The 22,393-nt window shown below is 38.4% G+C and overlaps 1 protein-coding gene across 1 annotated transcript; it reads right to left on the bottom strand.

The window, feature by feature from the left end:
* Nucleotides 1-4,233: 4,233 nt before the first annotated feature.
* Nucleotides 4,234-15,874, bottom strand: vps11.L (VPS11, CORVET/HOPS core subunit L homeolog). The gene is made up of 6 exons (XM_018225848.2): nucleotides 15,485-15,874; nucleotides 12,694-12,820; nucleotides 8,766-8,998; nucleotides 8,320-8,527; nucleotides 6,136-6,287; nucleotides 4,234-5,047 (listed from the first exon to the last, which is right to left on the bottom strand). Exons 2-6 carry the CDS (start codon nucleotides 12,790-12,792, stop codon nucleotides 4,828-4,830), a joined length of 912 nt encoding a protein of 303 aa, XP_018081337.2. The 5' UTR covers nucleotides 12,793-12,820; nucleotides 15,485-15,874; the 3' UTR covers nucleotides 4,234-4,827.
* Nucleotides 15,875-22,393: the final 6,519 nt, after the last annotated feature.

Below are 22,393 nucleotides of genomic sequence, written 5' to 3'. Positions count from 1 at the left end.
AAGCAGGAAGTAGTGTTCTGTTATGTTACACATCCAGTCACTCCAGCCTTTATACATTATATTTTTGGCTAACTAATTTTATTAGAAACATTTTTTACTTTGCACAGCCTATCTATTTACACAGTTTTTATATTTACACTGAACAATTCCTTTAAGGACATTTAAGCAAACAATGTTATGTATAGTTTGCTTATTATGTTTTAATTTGCATATGCTTTGATTTTATTTCTGTGTTATGTAAAGGTCTTTTTTTCTGCTTGAAAATTCTATAAAAAGACTTGAAAAGAAAGAAAACAAAGTAACCTTTATCAGAAAGGTCTATATAAATACACCAGTAAACCCTCAAAGTAATGCTGTTCTGAGTCCTCTGTCAAAAGAAACACAGCATTTCTTTCCTTCTATTGTGTACACATGGGCTTCTGTATCAGACTTCCTGTTTTCAGCTTAAACTTCCAGGTCTAGGGCTTGAGCATGCTCAGTTTCATTTTAATTTTTCAATAGTTTTAATTATTTATTATAATAAACCACCAGAATAACATAAAACATTAAGAACATATGTCAATGAGTATATATATTGAGTACAATATAAGATGTAATGAATAAAATTAATTCAGTTAATGAAAACTGGTAGTACCAATAAGGTAACGTAAATAAACCTTCAGAAAGAAAAAGAAAAGCACTACCATGACTGTCAAAAATAATCTTAAAGTTAATAGTTAAACCTCAAACGAGAAATATTCTTTCTTTTTTGCTCAGTAAGTCAAAGTATGATAACCACTTTACATATATTCTTTGCTAAATGTTTCCGTTCTAAAGCTAAATGTAAACTCTCAAACCAGCAGAGATCATAAAGGTACATAAAAACATCTGATTTCTTGGGTGTAAGAGGATTTATACAATATTTATAGACTGATCTTCTCACAGCCGCGAATAGTATCTGAAGAAATTTTGTTGGATTCGGTTTTTACTTTTGTTCCACAAAATTTAAAAGATTTCATATTTTCAGTTGGAGGGCTTAATACGCAAATTAACGGATTTCATTTCATTGAAATGGCATGACCATAATAAATACAAAATACCTGGATTAAGGCAAATACATTTAGGGAATGTAAAGTTAGTATATTTGAACCACGAATAAAAGTTTTATAACCCAAATGTATGAAGCGAAAATGCTGTTCCCTCCATATTTCCGTATTAATTAAATTGTTATAAGCCTTCAAAGATGTAATCAGGTGCTCAGGAGAAACAGAAGTGTCAAGAAATAGAGACCATTGAGCACTGGTTTTGTCTCGCAAACGTTTAGCGCCATTGTCAAGAAGCCACAAGTTATTTGTTAAAATCTTTATATTAATAATATCTGTGTTATTTATAGAAGTGTCAAGTGCACTCAGAATGGGGTATTGTTCTAAGTATAACCAATTAAATTGTGGTACAGGTATAGGATCCCTCATCCGGAAACCCGATATCCGGAAAGCTCTGAATTACGGAATAGCTGTCTCCATAGACTTCATTTTATCCAAATAATCCAAATTTTTAAAAATGATTTCCTTTTTCTCTGTAATAAAATAACAGTAGCTTGTACTTGATCCAAACTAAGATATAATTAATCCTTATTGGAGGCAAACCAGCCTATTGGGTTTATTTAATGTTTAAATTAATTTCTAGTAGACTTAAGGCATGAAGACCCAAATTACTGAAACATCCATTATCCGGAAAACCCCAGGTCCCAAGCATTCTGGATAACAGGTCCCATACCTGTATTAACTTATAATAGCCTCTGAGCTGGTAATAAGCAAATATGCTTTCCCAGAAAGTGATAGAGTAAAGGTGAGAGACTGCCAAGGTATCAAATCCCCATTACTGGCTTCTACAACATGTTTTAAGAATTTGATTCTTTTTGATTTCCAAGATAGTGTGAAAGGCCAGCCAAAATAAGACAATTACAATTATCTTGTAAAGGAAGAAAGGGTGTGTGCGGATAATAACCATTAGATTGCTTGCATAATAGCTTCCAAACTATAATCATATCTCTATACAATGGATTTAGTTTAACCTCTGAATTTTGGCTCTTCCAAGTTTTATGGAGATATTCTAATACATTTGCCTTGCTGTCTAAAACCAGTTCAATTGCAGAATTTGTGAATTCACCCTTTCCAGACAGAGCTATGAGCGAGCAGGGAAAAGATTCAGGCAAAGTTATGTCATACCAAGCTAATATGGCAGCTACTATCTTAAACAAAGAGCAGCTTACTCAGGTACGGTAAAGAATTCTACAGAATAAATATAGTGTTATAGCTTGCGCTATTATTAGCAATAAAATGCCTCTGTAGCTTTCCTTCTTCTTTAAAAACATCCTGGAACACCAAACATAAGTATGCACCATAATAAAACTGCCTAATATATTAACCATGTCCCTAGTAATTGTTTCTTAGAGCAGAAACTGAGATCAATGAACTGTAACTGAAATGAAACAGCAGGCTCTGTGGCTTGAAAAAAAAATAAAGAGAGAGTGTGAGTGTCGACAGTTACTGAATCAGCCTTAGCAGCTGCATGGACACAAGACAAAAAAACAAACTGACAAAATGAAATATGTTGTTTCAGATTGTTTATTTATATTAATGGATTTCTCTCCCTTCTTCCACTATAAAGCAAAATGACTGACAGCAATGAACACGTCTCTCTTTTTGAACCTCATCTACGATGTTACTAAATCCTGTCATCATTCTGAAAAGAAAGTGGTGGGCTTGGTTTATTCTTGATTTATTCTGTATCACACGTGGAAGAGAACTGTACAGAGCTTAGAGAGTCAGTGACCAGGATTATTGAGACAGTATTGGAATAATTGAGGGGACAAAACAAATTTAAGAAATAAAATATATAACAAAGCAGATAAGGAAATTGATAAGTTGGGAACTATTTGAACACAATTTTTGTGCAGTTAAGTATTGCCTTGAAGCATTTCTTGTCACATCAAATAAGTGCACATTGTGGATTTGCAGTCAGGGGTGTAACTAAGAGGAAACAGATCCCTTGAGCCCAAAAGTGAACACATGGTCAGGACCTGACTGTCATGAACTGTTAATAGCAGCCTGTAACAAGAACAATACATTTGTTGAAGTATTTTTCAACTGTTTACAAGTTAATAGTGTTATATCATCCCTGTTCATGTGCTGTTTTTTCTCCCCTGGTGTCTTCCCACAATCCATAAACATACAGACAGGTTAACTGGCTCCTGATATTGTATATGAATGTGATGGGGACATTGATTGGAAGCTACACTGGAGCAGGGCCGATGCATTATTTCTATAACAGACTGTGCCATACGTCATTGCTATATCAATAATCATAGGATAAGAAAGTTGGACATATCTCCTAAAACATTCGATTTCAGGTTTGTTTGAGATCAAGCCCCCTTTTGTGATCTAGCAAAGTTACTAGAGATATAGGATCCTTTATCTGGAAACCTGTAATCCAGAATGCTCAAATTACAGTAAAGCCATCTTTTATAGACTCCATTGTTAACCAAATAATACAGATTTTTTAAAACTATTTCCTTTTTCTCTGTAGTGACCTTTGATGACCAGGAAACCTGTTTAAGTGTTCCCTGAGAGGGATAACTATTGGTAACTGACAGCAGTCAGAGCTATGAGGGTATGTAAAAGGAAACAGAGCAAGATAAAAGTGCCAAATAGAAATAGGAATGTATTACCAGCTAAACTCTGCAGGTTTGTAAGATAGTGAATATCTCCTTTAAAGGTTACTAAATCTTGATCCTCATACTACATCTCTTTAAAAGCATGAAACAATCTTTAACGGAATTCTGTCACAGGAAAACAGGTTTTTTACAAAATGCATCAGTTAATAGTGCTCCTCCAGAAGAATGGGATTGGAAACCAGATAACAGTTCCCTGACAGCTGCATTGATAAAATACTCCCACGTCCCACCTGGTGGTAAATATGAGAATAACACTCAATAGTAAAGCACCTAAGTGCCCTCACGACTCTTAACAGTGGCCATACACAGGGAGATCCGCGTGTTTGCCGATGTCGCCAAAAGAGCGTATCTCTCCCCGACATGCCCACATTGAGGTGAGAAATATTGGGCTGATCCGATCGTGGGCCCAACGATTTGATAAGAATAGAGGTAATTCTGGCAGTCGGATCACGGGACCGCATCAACGAACAGATGCGGCCACAACTGCCCGATCGACATCTGGTCAACTTTTGGGCAGATATCAATTGTGGGGAGGGCCCCACACGGGCCAATAAGCTGGCGACTCGGTGCATGTATGGGGCCTTTTAGGAGCAGATTTATCAAAATGTGAGTTTAGAGCTTAATAAAGCCCACATTCTAAAATGTGGCCTAAAAGTGACAAAATTAACTGATAAGTAAAGGTACAGGAGATGAAATAACTTTAACAGTAAATGCAGCATACTCACACAACACACATAAAGCACCAATAACGTAATGTTGATCCTAAAACACTGACAACACTATGAAGGTTACATTAAGGACAAGAGTTATAAAGTCGACATGTGAATGAGTTTCATGATAAGTACACACAAATAGTATTTGTTGGTAAAAAGTTTCTATGTAAATCATTTACAGAAGAAAGACACTTCTGTACAGGATGGTGAAGAGATAATCAGTATAATTTCATGCTTTCCTAAAAACTGCAGCATCACATTTACAGGACTGCTACAAATGTTTTAAAGAAATTTCAAAAGGAAAATAAAATAAACTTATTTTGGAACAAGCTTATTGCGTCTATTTGCCACAAACAGGATTTCACATGGAGATTGTGGAAGTCAGCAGGGTATTTTTATTTATATTGAAAATGCATTATCAGTGTCACAAACCTTAATAAATTCCTCTAGGCGGGCACTGTCCTTTAGTTTGGTGTAACAGTTCAAGAGCAATGTTGTGTGGTCTGCATTGGCAAGAGAATGCAGGTGCAAAGCCTGGAGATATGCAGTCAAATTGTGTATCCGCTGAGCATCCAGAAATTTTCGAATCACATAAGGGGGCTCTAGCTTACCAATCGTCCTAGAGAAGAGGAACGTTTAACAACAGGTTAGCAGTATTACAGTCATACAGATTTTGGGATGCTAAACTATACTTTAAAAGCCTTTTGTTCTTTGAGTGACGAAGGGTCTGGAGGTCTCCCCCATCTCACTCTTTATTGCACACGTTCCCAATCATTAATTAAATGATGATTCTCAAAAGAAAAAAAAAAACTTACACAGAACACCTGTACTCACTATAATATATGCAAATGCATGTATTACATTAGAAATATAAAACTGCTGTATAAATGTTACCTGGCAGCTCTTTACTGAATCACAACGTACAATGAGATTAATCATTGAGTGGATAGGTTTACTAAGCTTTAAGGTGATTGTTTTGGGGTGGTTTTAGAACAACTATCATTTTTTGCAGCCGTCATGTTAGGGAGCAACCTTGCCATTTTGCAGACTTTTAACATATGTAAAAAGTATTTGGTTTTTGAAACATGCAGTCAATATTGTTTCCCCTGACTTTTTTAAAATCTGTTCTAAGTTTCCCATTGCTATAAATGCTACACACACATTGCACACAGTTTCAGAAAAGTCACACAGAAAAATGTAATAACCTACAGAGAAACTAGCAGGAAATACAGATCATATCACTGAGTATTTTAAAAATTGTACCCACCATCCCCAGGATAAAATATCTTGGAGATCACAGTTATCTATCTAATCTATCTATCTATCTATCTGTCTGTCTGTCTGTCTGTCTTTCTATCTGTCTGTCTATCTAACTCTGCCATATAGGTAAAGAATAAAACATTTTAAAAATTGTACCCACCATGCTCAGGATAAAATATCTTGGAGATCACAGTTATCTATTTATCTATTTGTCTCTGTCTGTCTGTCTGTCTGTCTGTCTGTCTGTCTGTCTGTCTGTCTATCTATCTATCTATCTATCTATCTATCTGTCTGTCTGTCTGTCTGTCTGTCTGTCTGTCTGTCTATCTAACTCTGCCATATAGGTAAAGAATAAAACGTTTTTTCTGCAGTCCACCCTGAAAATGAAAGATACATATTGTATACAGTAAGGCCTGCCGTCTAGACACACTTTAGAAAACTACATACCTAATATACAGCTGGATAGCTCCATCATGGTCTCCCTTGTTGTAAAGGTGGTCGCCATACTGACGAAAGATCACAGAAAGGCCATCGCTATCTAAATGCTGGCTCTTTGCTAGAGAAATGGCCATAACAAAGAGATTCTTCTTAAACAGCATCTGAAAGAGTACAAAAACTATAGATATACCCTTAGGAAATATATGATTTTTCACAACATTTTCTGCTGGTTCCAACTTCCACAGGTTCCAACTGCCACCCTACTGCCATTCAAAAATAGCTGTGTTTGGATAATTTAAAGCAATAGGGTTTTATGTTTATAAGACATAGGGATCAGAGGGATATGTAATAGATATGTAATGTAAAAGCATGGGGCAAATACTTCTATCTGATCCCCCATGTTCCTCTATGATGGGGCTGCCATGTTTGTGTAGCAGTAGTCGATTAGCATTACAAACTCTCACAGGTTATGAAGGAACTGTCAGGTTGGTAAAAGAGTCAGGTTTAGGAATTTCAAGTAACAATCACAAAAGCAGCCCTATTAGCCAAAAAGGATCAACATGAGATATAGGTAACTTTTAGTGCACATTAATATTTCAAAGAGTATTTTTTTTTTTGTGTTAACATCACTTGAACTCTCGTAGGTTGATGCACAAACAAAACACACAATCGGACTATCGGGTCTGACTTCCATTAAAGCTGTGGGGATCAGATATTGTAAGATCTACAAAATCCGATCAAAATCTCTGGTGTGCTTCAGCCCTTAGTAACTTCAACTGTTTGCTGAACACTGTGTGAGTTAGGTGGCCAAGATTATTTTTTTGTAATTGAAGAAACACTGGCTTTATGAAAACTACAAAATTACCAAGGAAATGAAAGAATTGAGACTGGTTAAAATATGATTCACTGCAAATATCTTCTGCACCAACACAATTATAATTGTTGCTTAAATCTGAGTTCTGATTAACACTATATTTAAGTAAAGTGAACTTTTAGTATGGTGTAGTGAACATTTCCTAAGACAATTTGCAACTACTCATCATTTCTTATTATTTGTGTTTTTTGAATTATGTAGCTTTTCCTTCAGCAGCTCTCCAGTTTGAAATATCAGCAGCTTGTCAAGTTGCTAGGGTCTAAATTACCCTAGAAACTAGGGATGCCCCAAATCCACTATTTTGGAATTTGGGCAAATCCTGAATCCATCATGAAAGATTCAGACAAATCCCAAACCTTTTGTGCCCTAATATGCAAATTAGTGCAAGTAAAGCCCAAAGAGAATTGGTTGTTATGAGCACGGTTAAAACATTTTTTATTTCCTTGTTTAGGTTTACAAAAAGTCACATGATTTTTAGGATTTAATTTGGCCAGGCACTTGGATTCAGCAGAATCCTGCTGAAAAAGGCCAAATTCTGAACCAAATCGGGGATTCATTGCATCCCTACTAGCAACTAGGGAGTGGTTTGAATGAGAGACGGCAATAGGAGCAAAAGAAACCTGAATACAAAGATTAACAATAAAAAAGTAACAATAATAAAATCATACCCTTACCGAGCAATCTGGGGTCAGTGACCCCTTTGAAAGCTGTAAAGAGTCAGAAGGCGGCAAATAATTTAAAAACTATAAAAATCAAGACCAATTTAAAAGCTGCCAAGAACTGGCCACTCTATAACATACTAAATGTTATAATATCTTAGCCTATATTTATTGGCTGTATTGGTCCTGTGATGGTGTATACATGTTTTGAACCACACAGTAACAAAAGATTTAACGGTTCAGGTGTGGCACCTGTTAACCCAAATGCCTGGAGGTTTTCTGGATAAGGAATCTTTCTGAAATTTGTATCTCCATATCATAAATCTACTTAAAACATCATCTACACATTAATTAAACCCAATAGGATTGGTCTGCCTCCAATAAGGAATAATTATATCTTATCTTACGTACAAGGTACTGTTTTGTTATTACAGAAAAAAAGGAAATAGGTTTCCAAATTTTGAATTATTTGGAATCTATGGGAGATAACTGTCCTGTAATTCTGAGCTTTCCAGATACGGGTTTCTGGATAACAGATCCTATACCTGTACTTGTATCCATGAACACACACAGGTTCTGTGTGTTTCAGCTGTCAGTGTCACACGTCATGTTTTGGACATTTCTTATACAAAAAAACATTAAACAGCAGAGAGTCTACACCTCCAATTTGGTTTGCGTGCACTTTTCGTGTAAAGCGTGCAAGAGTCCATCACGTGTCAAAACATACATAGAACCCCACTCTGTCAGAACATCGACAACCTCTGTGAAAGCACCACTGTAGGCAATCAGCTTGTTGTTCAGGTCATAGATAGTCAGAGTTTGTCTATCCATTGACTGGCTATCCCCTGCACGTCCAGCAAATGGTAATCTGTTGAAACAGGAATTGAAAGAGATATGTAGAAGATAACGGTGAGCTATCTACAAGTCTAGATGTAATCAAGGAACAGAGACGGATTTTCAGGTAGGATAGAATAAGAAAGAACATGTTGTAAAAAACAAAGAAATAGCAACAAACTGAGAGTAATATAGTAATATAACTGGGAGTAAAAGATGGGAGTTCACATCTGTATTTGAAAGATAATCTCTCCACAGCCCAGAGTGCACACCTGTCACTTGATACAATTATGAGATATCCTCGATACCAATGCACAATCATCTTCTGCCCTTCAAAGGTAAAGCAAGGTCCCCTCTCATCTGGCTGATATAAATACACACATTCATTACTGGCCACCACAAATTGCAAGTCCTGAGAAGGATCAGACAGGGCAGAGCAGCTCAGGCAACAGCCATGGGACTCCAGTTCTGTATACAGGTAATCCTTTTGTGTCAGCATATATGACTAGAAGGGAAAATGAAAAAAATAATTAAAATCAGTTAAGAGAATATGTATACAGTCCAGAGATGATCTGAAAATATTACACTGAATTACATTTTAAATAATTTTAGGTAAGGGCCATCATTTTCTTGGGGTTCAGGCATTGTAACCACTGCACTAGGGCCCAAAGGCAATACCATGAGCAGAAATTATTTGATCTTTTGCCATAGAAAAAATCCCACAAACTAGAGTCCTGCAGGGGGTCGGGCACCTGCGGTATCTTGCGGGTAGAAGTTCCGGGTGCGGGTACAGATGCCGGTCGGAGGTTCTGCGGGTTTGCGGGCCACAGGTCTTACTCCTTTTTTCTGATCATGCCTACTTCCGATGAGGATACTTCCGGTTTACAATAACAGCACTTCCTGATTCTTGATGGTCAGCAGGTCGTGGGTCCGGGTTGCGGATAAGGTACTTGCGGGTCGTGTAGCAGGTCCAAGCGGGTAAGAATGCGGGTTGTGGGTCTGGATTGCAGGTTGCGGGTACGGTATAGGTTCCAAAAAATGGACCCGCGCAAGACTCTACCACAAACAGAGGTCAATGGATAATTAAAGGGATACTGTCATGGGAAAAAGAATTTTTTTCAAAATGAATCAGTTAATAGTGCTGCTCCAGCAGAATTCTGCACTGAAATCCATTTCTCAAAAGAGCAAACAGATTTTTTTATATCCAATTTTGAAATCTGACATGGGGCTAGACATATTGTCAATTTCCCAGCTGCCCCAAGTCATGTGACTTGTGCTCTGATAAACTTCAATCACTCTTTACTGCTGTACTGCAAGTTGGAGTGATATCACCGCCTCCCTTTTTCCCCCCAGCAGCCAAACAAAAGAACAATGGGAAGGTAACCAGATAGCAGCTCCCTAACACAAGATAACAGCTGCCTGGTAGATCTAAAAACAGCACTCAATAGTAAAAACCCATGTCCCACTGAGACACATTCAGTTACATTGAGAAGGAAAAACAGCAGCCTGCCAGAAAGCATTTCTCTCCTAAAGTGCAGGCACAAGTCACATGACCAGGGGCAGCTGGGAAATTGACAAAATGTCTAGCCCCATTTCAGATTTCAGAATTGAATATAAAAAAATCTGTGTTTTGAGAAATGGATTTCAGTGCAGAATTCTGCTGGAGCAGCACTATTAACTGATTCATTTTGAAAAAAATGTTTTTTCCCATGACAGTATCCCTTTAACCTCTACAAAAAGGAGCAGTTTACCATAAGCTGATACTGATGCACATTTACAATAAGGCAAGGGATGGCCTTTGGTTTCTCAGAAATTTTCTGGAATAGCGAAGTGTAAAAACACAGACATAAGATATCACAGAACTTCAAATGTATTAGTATCTAGAAGACTTCTAGTGCTAAAGCTGGCCATAGACGCAAAGATCCGATCGTACGAATCAACGTACGATCGGACTTTCCCATCTCCCGAACCTCCACTAACCATTCAGATCAAAGTCTTTGCCATTCCGATCAAATAGAACAGATCACCCAATGTTCTGCCCCTGACGGCAATCGTACGATACTTATGTCTGACAACACTAGTGACATTCTCCCACTGAAAATCGTACGATCGGCAATACACGCAGAGATATTATCGGCAGCCGACAGAAATTTTCTAACCTGTCCGATCGACCAAACCACCGATCTCCGACGGACGAAAAATGTCGGGACTCTCCACACACGGTCCGAAAATCGTACGAATCCACGATTCGTACGATCGGATCTTTGCGTCTATGGCCAGCTTAAGGCTAAAGGCGCACAGAGCTAAAGCTTAAGTCTGTAATAGCATAGGAGTATACTGTATCATCAAGTTTATATAGCTGGGAAAATCCATTGGTACTTTTCTAATCAAGAAACGATGGATACATCACCACTTTATCGGTCACAAAGATTCAACCTTTTGTTTGTTCTACTCAATTAATGTTATTCTTTGAATTTAAGTTAACTCAATACCTGATGTTAATTTTTTATTGAACTTGTACTTCAAATAAAAGCCGTTGTATTTATTTCTACTCTCTCCAGTCTGAAATTTGAAATGTTAAGTGGTTGCTGGTTTGAGATTTATATTGGGGCTATATTCATCATGCTTGTTTTCCACAGCCTGCTTTCAATTTACTGGGTGGTTGAGAGGGCGATTGGGATGCTACCAAAACAGTTTAAACTCCAAACTGGTGAGCTGCAGCATCAAAGCAAACAGGGACAAAGTCTGACTTCAGCTCAGGTCAAAATGTAACTTCGCTTGCCAAAAGTAGCCTCAGTATCTTTAAACTGAAAGAAAAAACACAGTGTTGTTTGTACTGCTGAGGAAAAAGCTCTCTCTTTGGCAATATAAACAACACAGTGGGGAAGATTTTACTCAAATTATAGCTGTGGTGTCCTTAAGAATTCCCAGCAGTTTGAATTTTAGCACATTTCTAACATTTTACAGACTACCAGATACATTTTTTATTTTCTTGTCAGTAACTCCAACCTCAGTGTAAACTCATGCAGCTATTCGGTCGAATGTGTTTGACTGTTTTAAACTGCTGAACACTTTTGTACTCCACTGAGTTTTACAGTGACCATACATGGGCAGATTTAATCTTCCAATTTGGGTCTTTTACACTGATTCGGCAGCTTATCTGCCCATGTCAGGCTTCCATGATCTATATCTGGACAAAAAACAGCCAAATGTCAATCAGGCAGCCTTGATTTTTCTGTCGGAACAAGAACCGCGTCACTGTAATCACATTCATTGTAATTTGATTGTTTGGCCCTAGGTTGCAATATCACCCACCAGGTGGGTATATTGGGGAAAGACTTGCTCGTTTGAGGATATCTAGTTTCTTAACTAGATGAACTACTTAAGAAACTAGATATCTCTAGGATAATGTTTAGTGTAGTAAGGGCAGGACCCTATGCTATATTTAAACATAGAATGTAAGAGTCACTGAAACAAAAAGAAGTCCATACCCGCACATTTTCTGTGGTGACCACAAAGAGGTGAGTGCAGGGCCGGATTTACATTGTGGGCGCCCCTAGGCCCACTGCCGTTTGTTGCCCCTGTCCCTTCCCCTTTATTCGTGCAAATTTGCATTATCGGGACCCCAGCAATGGGGAAATTTAAAAAATTGTATCTCCTGTGCATCCCCAGTGCTTTTGAACCAATGTGTGTGTGGTTGGGCAGCATGCCGCCCCCCCTAAACTCCTGCTGCCCTAGGCCCGGGCCTTGGTGGCCTTTCCACAAATCCGGGCCTGGGTGAGTGGTTTTACCAGTCTGAATGCCATTCCTGTGACTGGGTAACTACCCTCCTGCAAGATCTGAGTCTTACTGTGTCTATCACGTGTTATATCGCCCTTAGTAAGAACAACACTGCCATCAACACTGCCTTCAGGGACTAAAGATATTACCTATTCCATATCAAACCAGTAAGATTTGTGATGCTCCAATTAGGTAATGATTTGCTCTTTAGGGAACTGCAAAACAATATGATCTCTTCCCATCTGGTCCGATCTGTCCCCTAGTGAACATTAGTTTCCCCAAACTCACATGCAATTAAGTAGAAATAGATATATATGAATCCAGTTCAACTTATTCATTAATTATTCTGTGTTGTATAACCAGTATAGGAAAGAAATTCCTGATGCAGTGCAGCGGTTATTTAGAACCCCACAAACGTACCAATTGCCGTGAAGTTGAGGTTCTCATGCATGACACCACGGTGGGTTTATTGCCAGGAATGGCTGGAGAGATCCTTGTGCAAAGTGGGCTTTCCACCATCTCGCTTTTCTAGGTTCCAAACCTTTACCTGGAATATATAAGAATAGAATAAACGAAAGATCATAAATAATTATTTTTAACATGTCTTAAAGGAGAAGGAAAGGCTAAAACTAAGTAAGCTTTATCAGAAAGGTCTCTATAAAGTAAACCATCAAAGTAATGCTGCTCTGAGTCCTCTGTCAAAAGAAAAACAGCATTTCTTTCCTTCTATTGTGTACTCATGGGCTTCTGTATCAGACTTCCTGTTTGTAGCTTAACTTAAACCTCTAGGGCTTGGGCTTTAGCATGCTCAGTTTGCTCCTCTCCCCCTCCCTCCCTGCTGTAATCTGAGCCCAGAGCTATGAGTGAGCAGGAAGAGACTCAGGCAGGAAGTGATGTCACACCAAGCTAATATGGCAGCTGCTATCCTCTTTACTCAGGTATGGAAAAACATTCTAAAGAATAAAAATGGCGTTCTAGATTGCACTATTGTGGCTAAGCTATTGGCAATAAACTGCTTTGGTAGCTTTCCTTCTCATTTAACGGGCAAGTCAACCCCAAAATAAAAAATTGCCAAATCAAAGAAAACATAATTGAAAGCAAAATTCCAATATAAATTTATTTTAAAATGTTAGTGCTTACAAAGTTACATGTAAAAACAATTGAAAGCAGCATTTGCTTAACTCCTGGGTGTTACTTTTTAAACAATGTTTTAGAAGTCTTAGTTGCCCAGCAAAGGCAGGTCTGATAATCAGATGCCTTGTCTTACATTGTATCAAAAATCTGAGCCACCAAGGCAGAGTATAGAATGGGACAGATTAACCATAGAAAATTTGTAAATGATGTATATTGCAAAGTTTCTTAGAATTATGTTTTCATTTATTAGGCATTTTTTTATTTTGGGATTAACTTTTCCTTTAAACACCCATTTCATTACTTGCAAGACCCAACCTAAATACTGCATATATTTCTTTGTGTAAGCATTGTCTTTAAGAAATCAAAGGACATATTGGTTGGAAAACTTATATTATTATTATATTTACTTCTATTGTTGGCTTCATGCCTCATTTATGTTACAGGATCTCCTGCCTTGTAATATTGATTATTTGTATATAAAGCATGATTACTGATATAGTTGTAATTACTATACTATCAAACCCTATTTTGTCTATTGTTTTAGTCATGGAAAATCTATATTTTTTGTTATTTTTTGTGCTAAAGAGAACAAATAGCGAAATTGGACTACTTAATTTTTGCTTCTTACAAGGTAGATAAGGCTTTAGTTCCTCACATTTTTGTGCAATCTTTTTGTTCAACCCACTGAATTAAAGCTGAATGTCTGCAGTTCAACTTCATTTAAAATTCATTGTGGTAGTGTACAGAAAAATTTGAAAAAAGTTGTCTTTGTCCAAATATTAATGGACCAAACTGTATATATCCCACGCTCCTATATCCAGTGCTCTAGACACGACAAGGAAAGACTTGCTCATGCATGTGTGCACACGTTCACATGCGAATGTATTGGCTGGGATGAGAAGTGGTGCTGGCCTAGGGTCGCCTAAAGTTTAAATTTGGACTTGGGAGTCCATTGTGCAGGGGGATTATCTGTGCACTGGAAATCTCATTTTTTTTAACACAATCATTTCATTTCAGGGGCTCAAAAGTAATTGGACAAATTAAAAAATGACAGCCTGCAGTCTTGAACTCATGGACATCACCAGATTCTGGGTTTCCTCCTTTTTATTGCTCTGCCAGGCCTTTACTGCAGCGGCTTTCAGTTGCTGTTTGTTTGAGGGCCTTTCTGTCTGAAGTTTAGTCTTCAACAAGTGAAATGCATGCTCAATTGGTTTCTGATCAGGTGACTGACTTGGCCAATCAAGAATATTCCACTTTTTTGCTTTAATAAAATTATGGTTTGCTTTGGCTGTATGTTTTGGGTTATTGTCCATCTGTATTATGAAATGTCTCCCAATCAACTTGACTACATTTAGCTGGATTTGAGCAGACAGTGTCTCTGAACACCTCCGAATTCATTTGGCTGCTTCTGTCCTGTGTCACATCATGGATAAACACTAGTGTCCCAGTGCCACAGGCAGGCCACATAAGGGGGGGGTCGCGGGCCGCCAGTTGGACAGCCCTGCTTTGGATCATGAGCTGTTCCACGCCTTCTCCATACTCTTTTCTTGCCATCATTCAGGTTGAAGTTGATGTTGGTTTCATCTGTCCAAAGAATGTTTTTCCAGAACTGTGCTGGCTTTTTTTAGATTTTTTTTTTTTAGCAAAGTCTAAAACCAATCTAGCCTTTCTATTCTTGCAGTGCCCCCTCATGCAGTCTTCTCTTTATGGTAGACTTGGATATTGATACGCCTACCTCCTGGAGAGTGTTGTTTACTTGTTTGGGCTGTTGTGAAGGGGTTTCTCTTCACCATGGAAATGATTCTGCGATCATCCACCACTGTTGTCTTCTGTGGACGTCCAGGTCTTTTGCATAGATATTTATATGTAACAAAAGCACACCTGGTACAAAGGCATACATCCCAATCTGGCTATATATCGAAATCTGATTTTGATGCTCAGAGAGAATGGTGTTTTGAATGATTAGCCTATATTAAGGGAAGCTGTAGTACAACAAAAGCTGTTAAAACTAGATGTTGCTGTCTCTGGGTTTTTCATACTAGAAGAAGGTAATATATACAAACCAAAGGTAATTTACCAGTGGATTGATTCCTTCCTCATCTTCTCCAACAGATACCAATATGTTGTGCTGCTTCAGTTGATGAAGGTAAGTTACACATAATTTGTAAGCCTGAAAAGAGGTAAGCTGCAGATAGCGGGACAGGAACCATATATTTCTTGTCATATGTAGAATTAAGTTAAGGAACTTATTATTCTTTACGCAATAACTACAGTTATGCCACAAAATAATTAAATTAGCTGGCTAACAGAGATTCATTTCAATAGCATTTAGAAATATAAAAAAATAATCCTACTGATTTGCAAATGTCACTAAATGGTTTTAAAAAAGGGAATAATGGTTATACAGCAATCACAACATAATGCTTAAATAATGCTTAAAGGAGACATATAGGATAAATGAAACCCCCTAATTTTGCAGGCAATGATGTATACTATATGGTGCTGGTTTACTTTTGGCCAAAAATTTATATTTTCTTTAAAAAAGGCCCCTTTATTGGAGCTCCCTATGGATCTGCTAATGTCCCTGTTTCAAATGAAGGGTGGGTGTGTCCTAATAGTCCCTGCCAGAAGCACAGTAGGAGGGGACAGCCAACCACAGCCCTGCAGTCACACAAGCAAAGGCATACATCAGTTCCCTATCAGGTCAGCCTAGCTGCTGATTGGTTCCTATCCTATAGTGCAGTGTGATGAGAGCTGCCGGCTCCCCTGCACAGTCTGGGAAACAAGGCAGCAAGAAGTGGAACAGATAGGTGGAACTAGTAGGGTTTTCAAATTTTCAATAAATAACCACGTAAAGTTGCTGTACCGTGCAAGCCAGTAAAAATGTTATAGGGCAACCCTTTTGACATAAAAAAACAACAAAAGTGGTATAAAGGTTATACCTTTATTGGCAAACTAATATAAGCTCATCAGAACATTTTAGTTCCTTTTTCAAGCTGATTACAATGAAACAGTGGTGTTCTCTGGTATATATATATATATATATATATATATATATATATATATATATATATATAAATATATATATATATATATATATATCTATGTGTGAAGTGTCAAAGTAATTTACAAGGGGATCTGCAAGAGACAAGCAGATAAGGTACAAGATCATATGGGTCAAACAGACTGAGTATAAATTAGGGCTGAATTATTGTAGTGTAACGTAGAATCAAAGGAATACCATATGATCTCTCAGTCCAGATCCAGACATGCTGGTATTTCTGACCTGATGCAGTCCTTTCTTAGTCTACATAATTAGCCGTAAATCCAAGGCCCAGGTTTAGTCCCTATTCCAGAGAATTAAATGTTTCCATAAATTTTTATTCCCACACTTTTCGATCATTATCTGTTTTAAAATTGCCCTTAAGAACCAAAATTCTTAAATCCTTTATGGGGACTACATATAGGAGAGACTGGGCAAAGTCTGAGAAAGAGAAATACACACCACAGATTCACTGTAATCAATAAAAAACTGGACACCAATAGGACATCATTTCAATGGCCCTCATAATTCCATAAAGGATTTAAGAATTTTGGTTCTTAAGGGCAATTATGCACTGGCATATTCTTGTTTTTTACATAATGTCTCCTTTGAATAGGAATAAGGAATTAGGCTAGAAATGTAGTACTTGGTAGGTTTTGAGCCTTGGTACAAGACCAAGGCCACCACTGGGTATCAGCAGTGAGGATCTGCGCTTCTGAAGATACCACCAGACTGACTCATGATCTGGTGACGAATTAAAATACATTGTAGAACGTATACAATCATGTACATTGTTCTACTTTATTATTTATCTGTGATATATGATATTAAAATGTACATTTGGCTTTATATATGAGTCTTTTTACCCCAACATGCTTAATGTAGTTTTTTTTAATATGCTGCATTAAGTAGGCATTCATGTGGAAAAGAGAGAGTGCCTTTCCCTATTATATACCTAAAATAGCACAGATGTTCATTGTTATAGTAAGTATATGAAATTATGAAAAGTCTTAAGCATGTCTATTCATGCATGTAAGCATGTTTGATCTGTTTGATTTGTTTCAGCAGTGGTTACATGGACCACATCTTCTTTTTATAGATATTTCCTACTACCCATTTGCTTAGCTTTAACAGCAGCTCAGAGCACACAGAGCATGTCCAGTGCCACCACCTTGCAAAAGATGTCCTAACAAGATTCAAGATAGGAAGTGGTTCTGGACAATTTCGGAAGATTGGATCATTATTATTATAAGGTTGGCACCATATATAAAATATAATGTTTCTAGTAGTATTCTTTAATTTTTCAGTCTCTTATAAATAACAGTCTCCTTTCTACAATTTAAAAGTATACTGTTTTATTTCAGGGTGGTAACATATCCTCCATACAAATACTGCCAAAGTAATATAATTTATCAACTACTAAGAATGACAGCAATGTCTGGTTCTAGATAAAGCTTTTGAGGCCCTTCCAATGCATATTAGTAGAAAATGTTTACATCTTCACAGATGCTACCAGTTCACTGACTGGGTTAATTTCACTGCATTTAAAGGAGACATATTGGATAAATGAAAAAAAAACAACGTAATTTTGAAAGCAATTATAAGTAATATATGGCGTTGCTTTTACATGGTGCTAAAATTAATATCTTTAAAAATCACCCCTTTATTGGAGCTCCCTATAGATGTTCTCTGGTCCCTGTTTCAAATGAGGGTTGGGCGTGTCCTAACAGTCCCTGCCAGAAGCACAGTAGGAGGGGGACACAGTGGTGGAACTACCGGGGGAGCAGGGGGTGCGAGCGGGCCAGGGCCCGCACCCCCTCAGGGCCCACCGGTAGCCCGTGCGCCACTATAATGCAGTCCAAAAATGCCGTACGGAGGGGGGCGGGGGCCCGGCTGCGTGTCACGCACCAGGGCCTGCCCCCCTCTAGTTACGTTACTGGGGGGACAGCCAATCACAGCCCTGCAGTCACACAAGCACAGACTTCAGTTCCCTATCAGGTCCTAATAGTTGCTGATTGGTTCCTGTCCTAAAGTGCAGTGAGCTGAGAGCGGGGCTCCCCTGCACAGCCTGATAATTCAGGGAGCAGGAAGTGGAAAAGAAGGGAGGGATTATTAGGGTTTTTGCAGAAATATTCAATAAATCAGCCTGAAACACTAAATTTTAAAGCACAATTCTTCTTTATCTAAATGAGTGCAACGCACTGGTACATTATTATTTTTTTACACAAAATGTCTCCTTTAATGACTACAAAACTGTGAATCAGCAGATTATTGGTGTTACTCAGTACATTAGACTCCTGGCTGTCCCACAGTGGAAATGTACTGGCTAATGACCCCAATATTGAGATGAAATGGCCTGTCCATTATCACCCTCCTTAACTCATTGGTCTACCACTGACATTTGCGCCTAACCACACAATGTACACATATTCATTACAGAAGATAACGTTAAATTCTGAGTTAAGCTTTTTTTTATCGTGATCATTTTCATCTTCAGGCTATTACAACATTATAGTGCCGAGGATATCTCCGAAGAGGAGGCTCCCACGTCCAGAGTCGCAGACTGTCAAACCAGTCGGCATGGTGAGCAGACTTCCACCTTCCCCGGGTGCCCGCACCTGCTCCTTCTCAAAAAAGACGAAACGCCTCCACTGCAAGTTTACTTTTTCCAGCACATCCGCGATCACATGACACGCTACAGACCACGTGATGCACCAGGAAGCTGTCAGAATGCAAATGAACTAGCCAATCAGCGATAACAGTCTGGAAAATGGGTGGACACATTGTCAATAGGGTTTTATAATGGGTATAGGATCCTGGTTGTTTAAAGGACTGCGTACCTATGAGTTTATGGTATACCCAACCAGCACAACAAGGATAATAAGAATTTACTTTGCTGTGTATGAATAACCTGGTCTAGATAAATATAACAAAAAGCTCTAAACGAATAGAGGTCGGATTAACTGCACTGTGGTGCAATAAACAACTTGAAAGAAGTAAATACTTAAATAATAAAAACGCGGGGTGAAGGCAAAATGCGAACTCTGGTCCAATTGGTGAAGTAAAAATAGACAGTTGTAAATAAAAGAAAAAGGGCAAAGCACTCTGGCCCTAGTAAAAAGCCCAAATAAAAGGAAACTATATTAAATGAGAATTGAGGGGGAAAAAAAAGATCCTCCACGGTCTGTAATAATGTCTAATGTACTATATTATATATAACAACAACAACAATAATGTCCCCTCGCAAGCCCTTTTTTCTCCATCTTATTTCCTTCCAGAAGCATAACTAGAGGGGGGCGGGCCCTGGCGCAGGATGCGCAGCTGGGCCCCCGCCCCCCTCCGTACACCCGGAAACTGTCCGGGATATGCACAGCGGAGCGCGGACTTTGCGGACTGCCGGGGGGCCCTGAGGGGGTGCGGGCTCTGGCCCGCTCGCACCCCCTGCTCCCCCGGTAGTTCCGCCACTGTTTCCTTCTGAAAGACTGGAGCCCAAAACTGCACTACAAACTCAAGGTGATTTTTCAAAATAAATATGCACGCACTCCTGCGACCATGGCAATAGAGGTTAAAAATTCGTAACTTTATTCCATTTTGCTAAAAGGTATGCGTCCTAACGCGTTTCGTATCAAAGGATACGTAATCATAGGCCTATGATTACGTATCCTTTGATACGAAACCCGTTAGGACGAATTTTTAACCTCTATTGCCATGGTCGCAGGAGCGCGTGCATATTTATTTTGAAGATTTACATTGCCTATGCTACGGGTTCGGGGCACGGCACCCAGGCCACCCGGCAGATTTGGTGAGTGACAAGCTCTGCTGATTTCTACTTCATTGAAACAATATTGTACAATATTCAAGTGACGGGCCTGGGGTTTGGACACCCAGCTCATTCCTTTCCACTCGGTGAGGATCACCTCGTGGCTTGCTTTAATTTATGAAGTGTTTAGGTGTTTTACCCTGCATAAGCAAGTTTAGAATTTGAAGTCGTCCTATTAATATTTGAATAGTTTGAAAGAGATTGGAGCCAGCTACCTTTCTTGTTTGTATAAACTCAAGGTGATGCCGGGCTAAAAATAGGCAAAATTACATTTCATCCATCTAATTAATTGCCTTTAATGCAAGAAACCACTTTATTTGCTTTTATATCACTGCCTAGAGCCCTGCTGTACTCCACTTACAACACTGGTCCAATTAGAAATTGTTCAATTTACCCCCAGTCTTTGTAATCTACCTTAGCCAGTTCTCTATCCAGGTACAAATATGTTCCAAGCAAAACTTCTGTATGGTACTGCATCAGATATTTATATATTTATATATATATATATATATATATATATATCAGATATTTTAGCAAAGTCTAAGTTGTTTACATCCATTGCCACCCTAGAGTCGAGGTTCCAGCTTACCTCCTCATGAATTAGTCTGGCAAGATCCGTTGCACATAAAACCATATTGACACAAACTATAGTATAGTGATTTGCAGTTGTTGTATCTTTTACCTTAATACCACTTCAAAAAGCTTTCCTACCAGTGATGTCAAGCTAACAGGCCTATAGTTTTCAGGTATTTCTTTTTTGAAAAGCACCACCACATAAGTAATTTGCCAATATCTCAGCACAATGCCAGACTCCAAGGAATTCTGAAAAATTAGGTAAAGAGGTTTGGCACCCACAGAGCTAAGCTCATTTAGTTCCCTTGGGTTAATTAAAGGTGTTTGACCAATGCATATTCCCTGGCCCCATTTCACATCATTTAGTATTTATGCAAGAGCATGTATGTGCAATAACAGGGGTTTTATTAAAAAATTATGAACGTAGGAGTGACAAGCCACCATACCACATCAAGGTAAACCCCATACGTGGTCCCTAACTGTTTACCTCTGGTCATTTGTCATAGGCTGACACCTCCCTGCATAGTGGCTTTTATTGGAATAAGCGCTTCCTGCCCAAAAGACTGGTTTCAAAGAACTCAATTTTCCCCCATCATTAGTTTTTAAAAAGAGAGGCTGCCAAAACACTGGTTCCACAGGTTTAGTCCTCCCCCACTTGTGGCTTTTAAAAGAGAGAGACTGCCCAGACCTCAACCCATTTTTAAAGGCACAAGACCAACGTTAAAGGGATGGGTGTGGGGGTGCTACAACCACACTGAAGTTTGGCCACCCTTCCTACAGAGCAATTCTGCTAAAGAAAAACAATACACAGAAAAAGGGGGGTTGCCAGAGCACTCCAAGGCTATGTAAAATAGTGAAGTTCGATGGAAGTGTGACGGATCTGGCCAAATTAGCTACAAACATATAAAAGAAATGGGTTTGATCAATCCACCCATTCATTATCCCATTGATTATTTCCCTGCTCTTACCATCCATCTGACATCACTCTGATAATAAGGGTTCCACCCCTTCTTTATTTTCTAAAACTATTTAAATTTTTAAAAAATAGATTTTATATTAAGTTTACGCATCACTGCAATACCCTTCTCCTTCCCGATTTTACCTGGTTTTACATGCTTTATTGTACCTGATAAAAGTTTTGCTGTCCCAGCTAACTGGAATGCATTTTTTTTTCATACCATCTTCAACACAAACACTTCTAGCAAACAACAAATGTTTTGCTTCGTAATGTTTCTTGCTTACTTTGGGTATATACGAACATGTATATTTAGTAAGCAGCATTTCAGACATTCCATTCTCCTTCTGTGTTTAACCCTGTGAAAAGCCTTTCCCAGTTAATATATTGCAGGATTGCCAAAATGTGCACATCTTAAATGTAGAGTTTAAGTTACTCCATTATAGAAGAGATGAATTTGGTATTAGAAGTAGCTACCAGATACAAAATGGTCTTTCCTAGTAGGTTCTTGAACTATCTGAAATAAAAAGTTATTTAGCATATTTACAAACCTGCTCACTTTTTCTGACTTGGCAAGCCCATTACTCCAGTTAAT

Source organism: Xenopus laevis, chromosome 7L, assembly GCF_017654675.1.
Source record: "Xenopus laevis strain J_2021 chromosome 7L, Xenopus_laevis_v10.1, whole genome shotgun sequence".
Classification (NCBI taxonomy): Eukaryota; Metazoa; Chordata; class Amphibia; order Anura; family Pipidae; genus Xenopus; species Xenopus laevis.
This window is presented reverse-complemented; position numbering and strand designations above follow the sequence as displayed.

Coding starts and splice junctions, on each gene's coding strand:
- vps11.L (XM_018225848.2), bottom strand. CDS start 12,792: ATGGTGGAAAGCCCACTTTGCACAAGGATCTCTCCAGCCATTCCTGGC. Junction 8,528..8,765: donor ATAATTGTATCAAGTGACAG/GTGTGCACTCTG, acceptor CTGTTTCAACAG/ATTACCATTTGCTGGACGTG. Junction 6,288..8,319: donor GCACGCAAACCAAATTGGAG/GTGTAGACTCTC, acceptor GTACTCTTTCAG/ATGCTGTTTAAGAAGAATCT.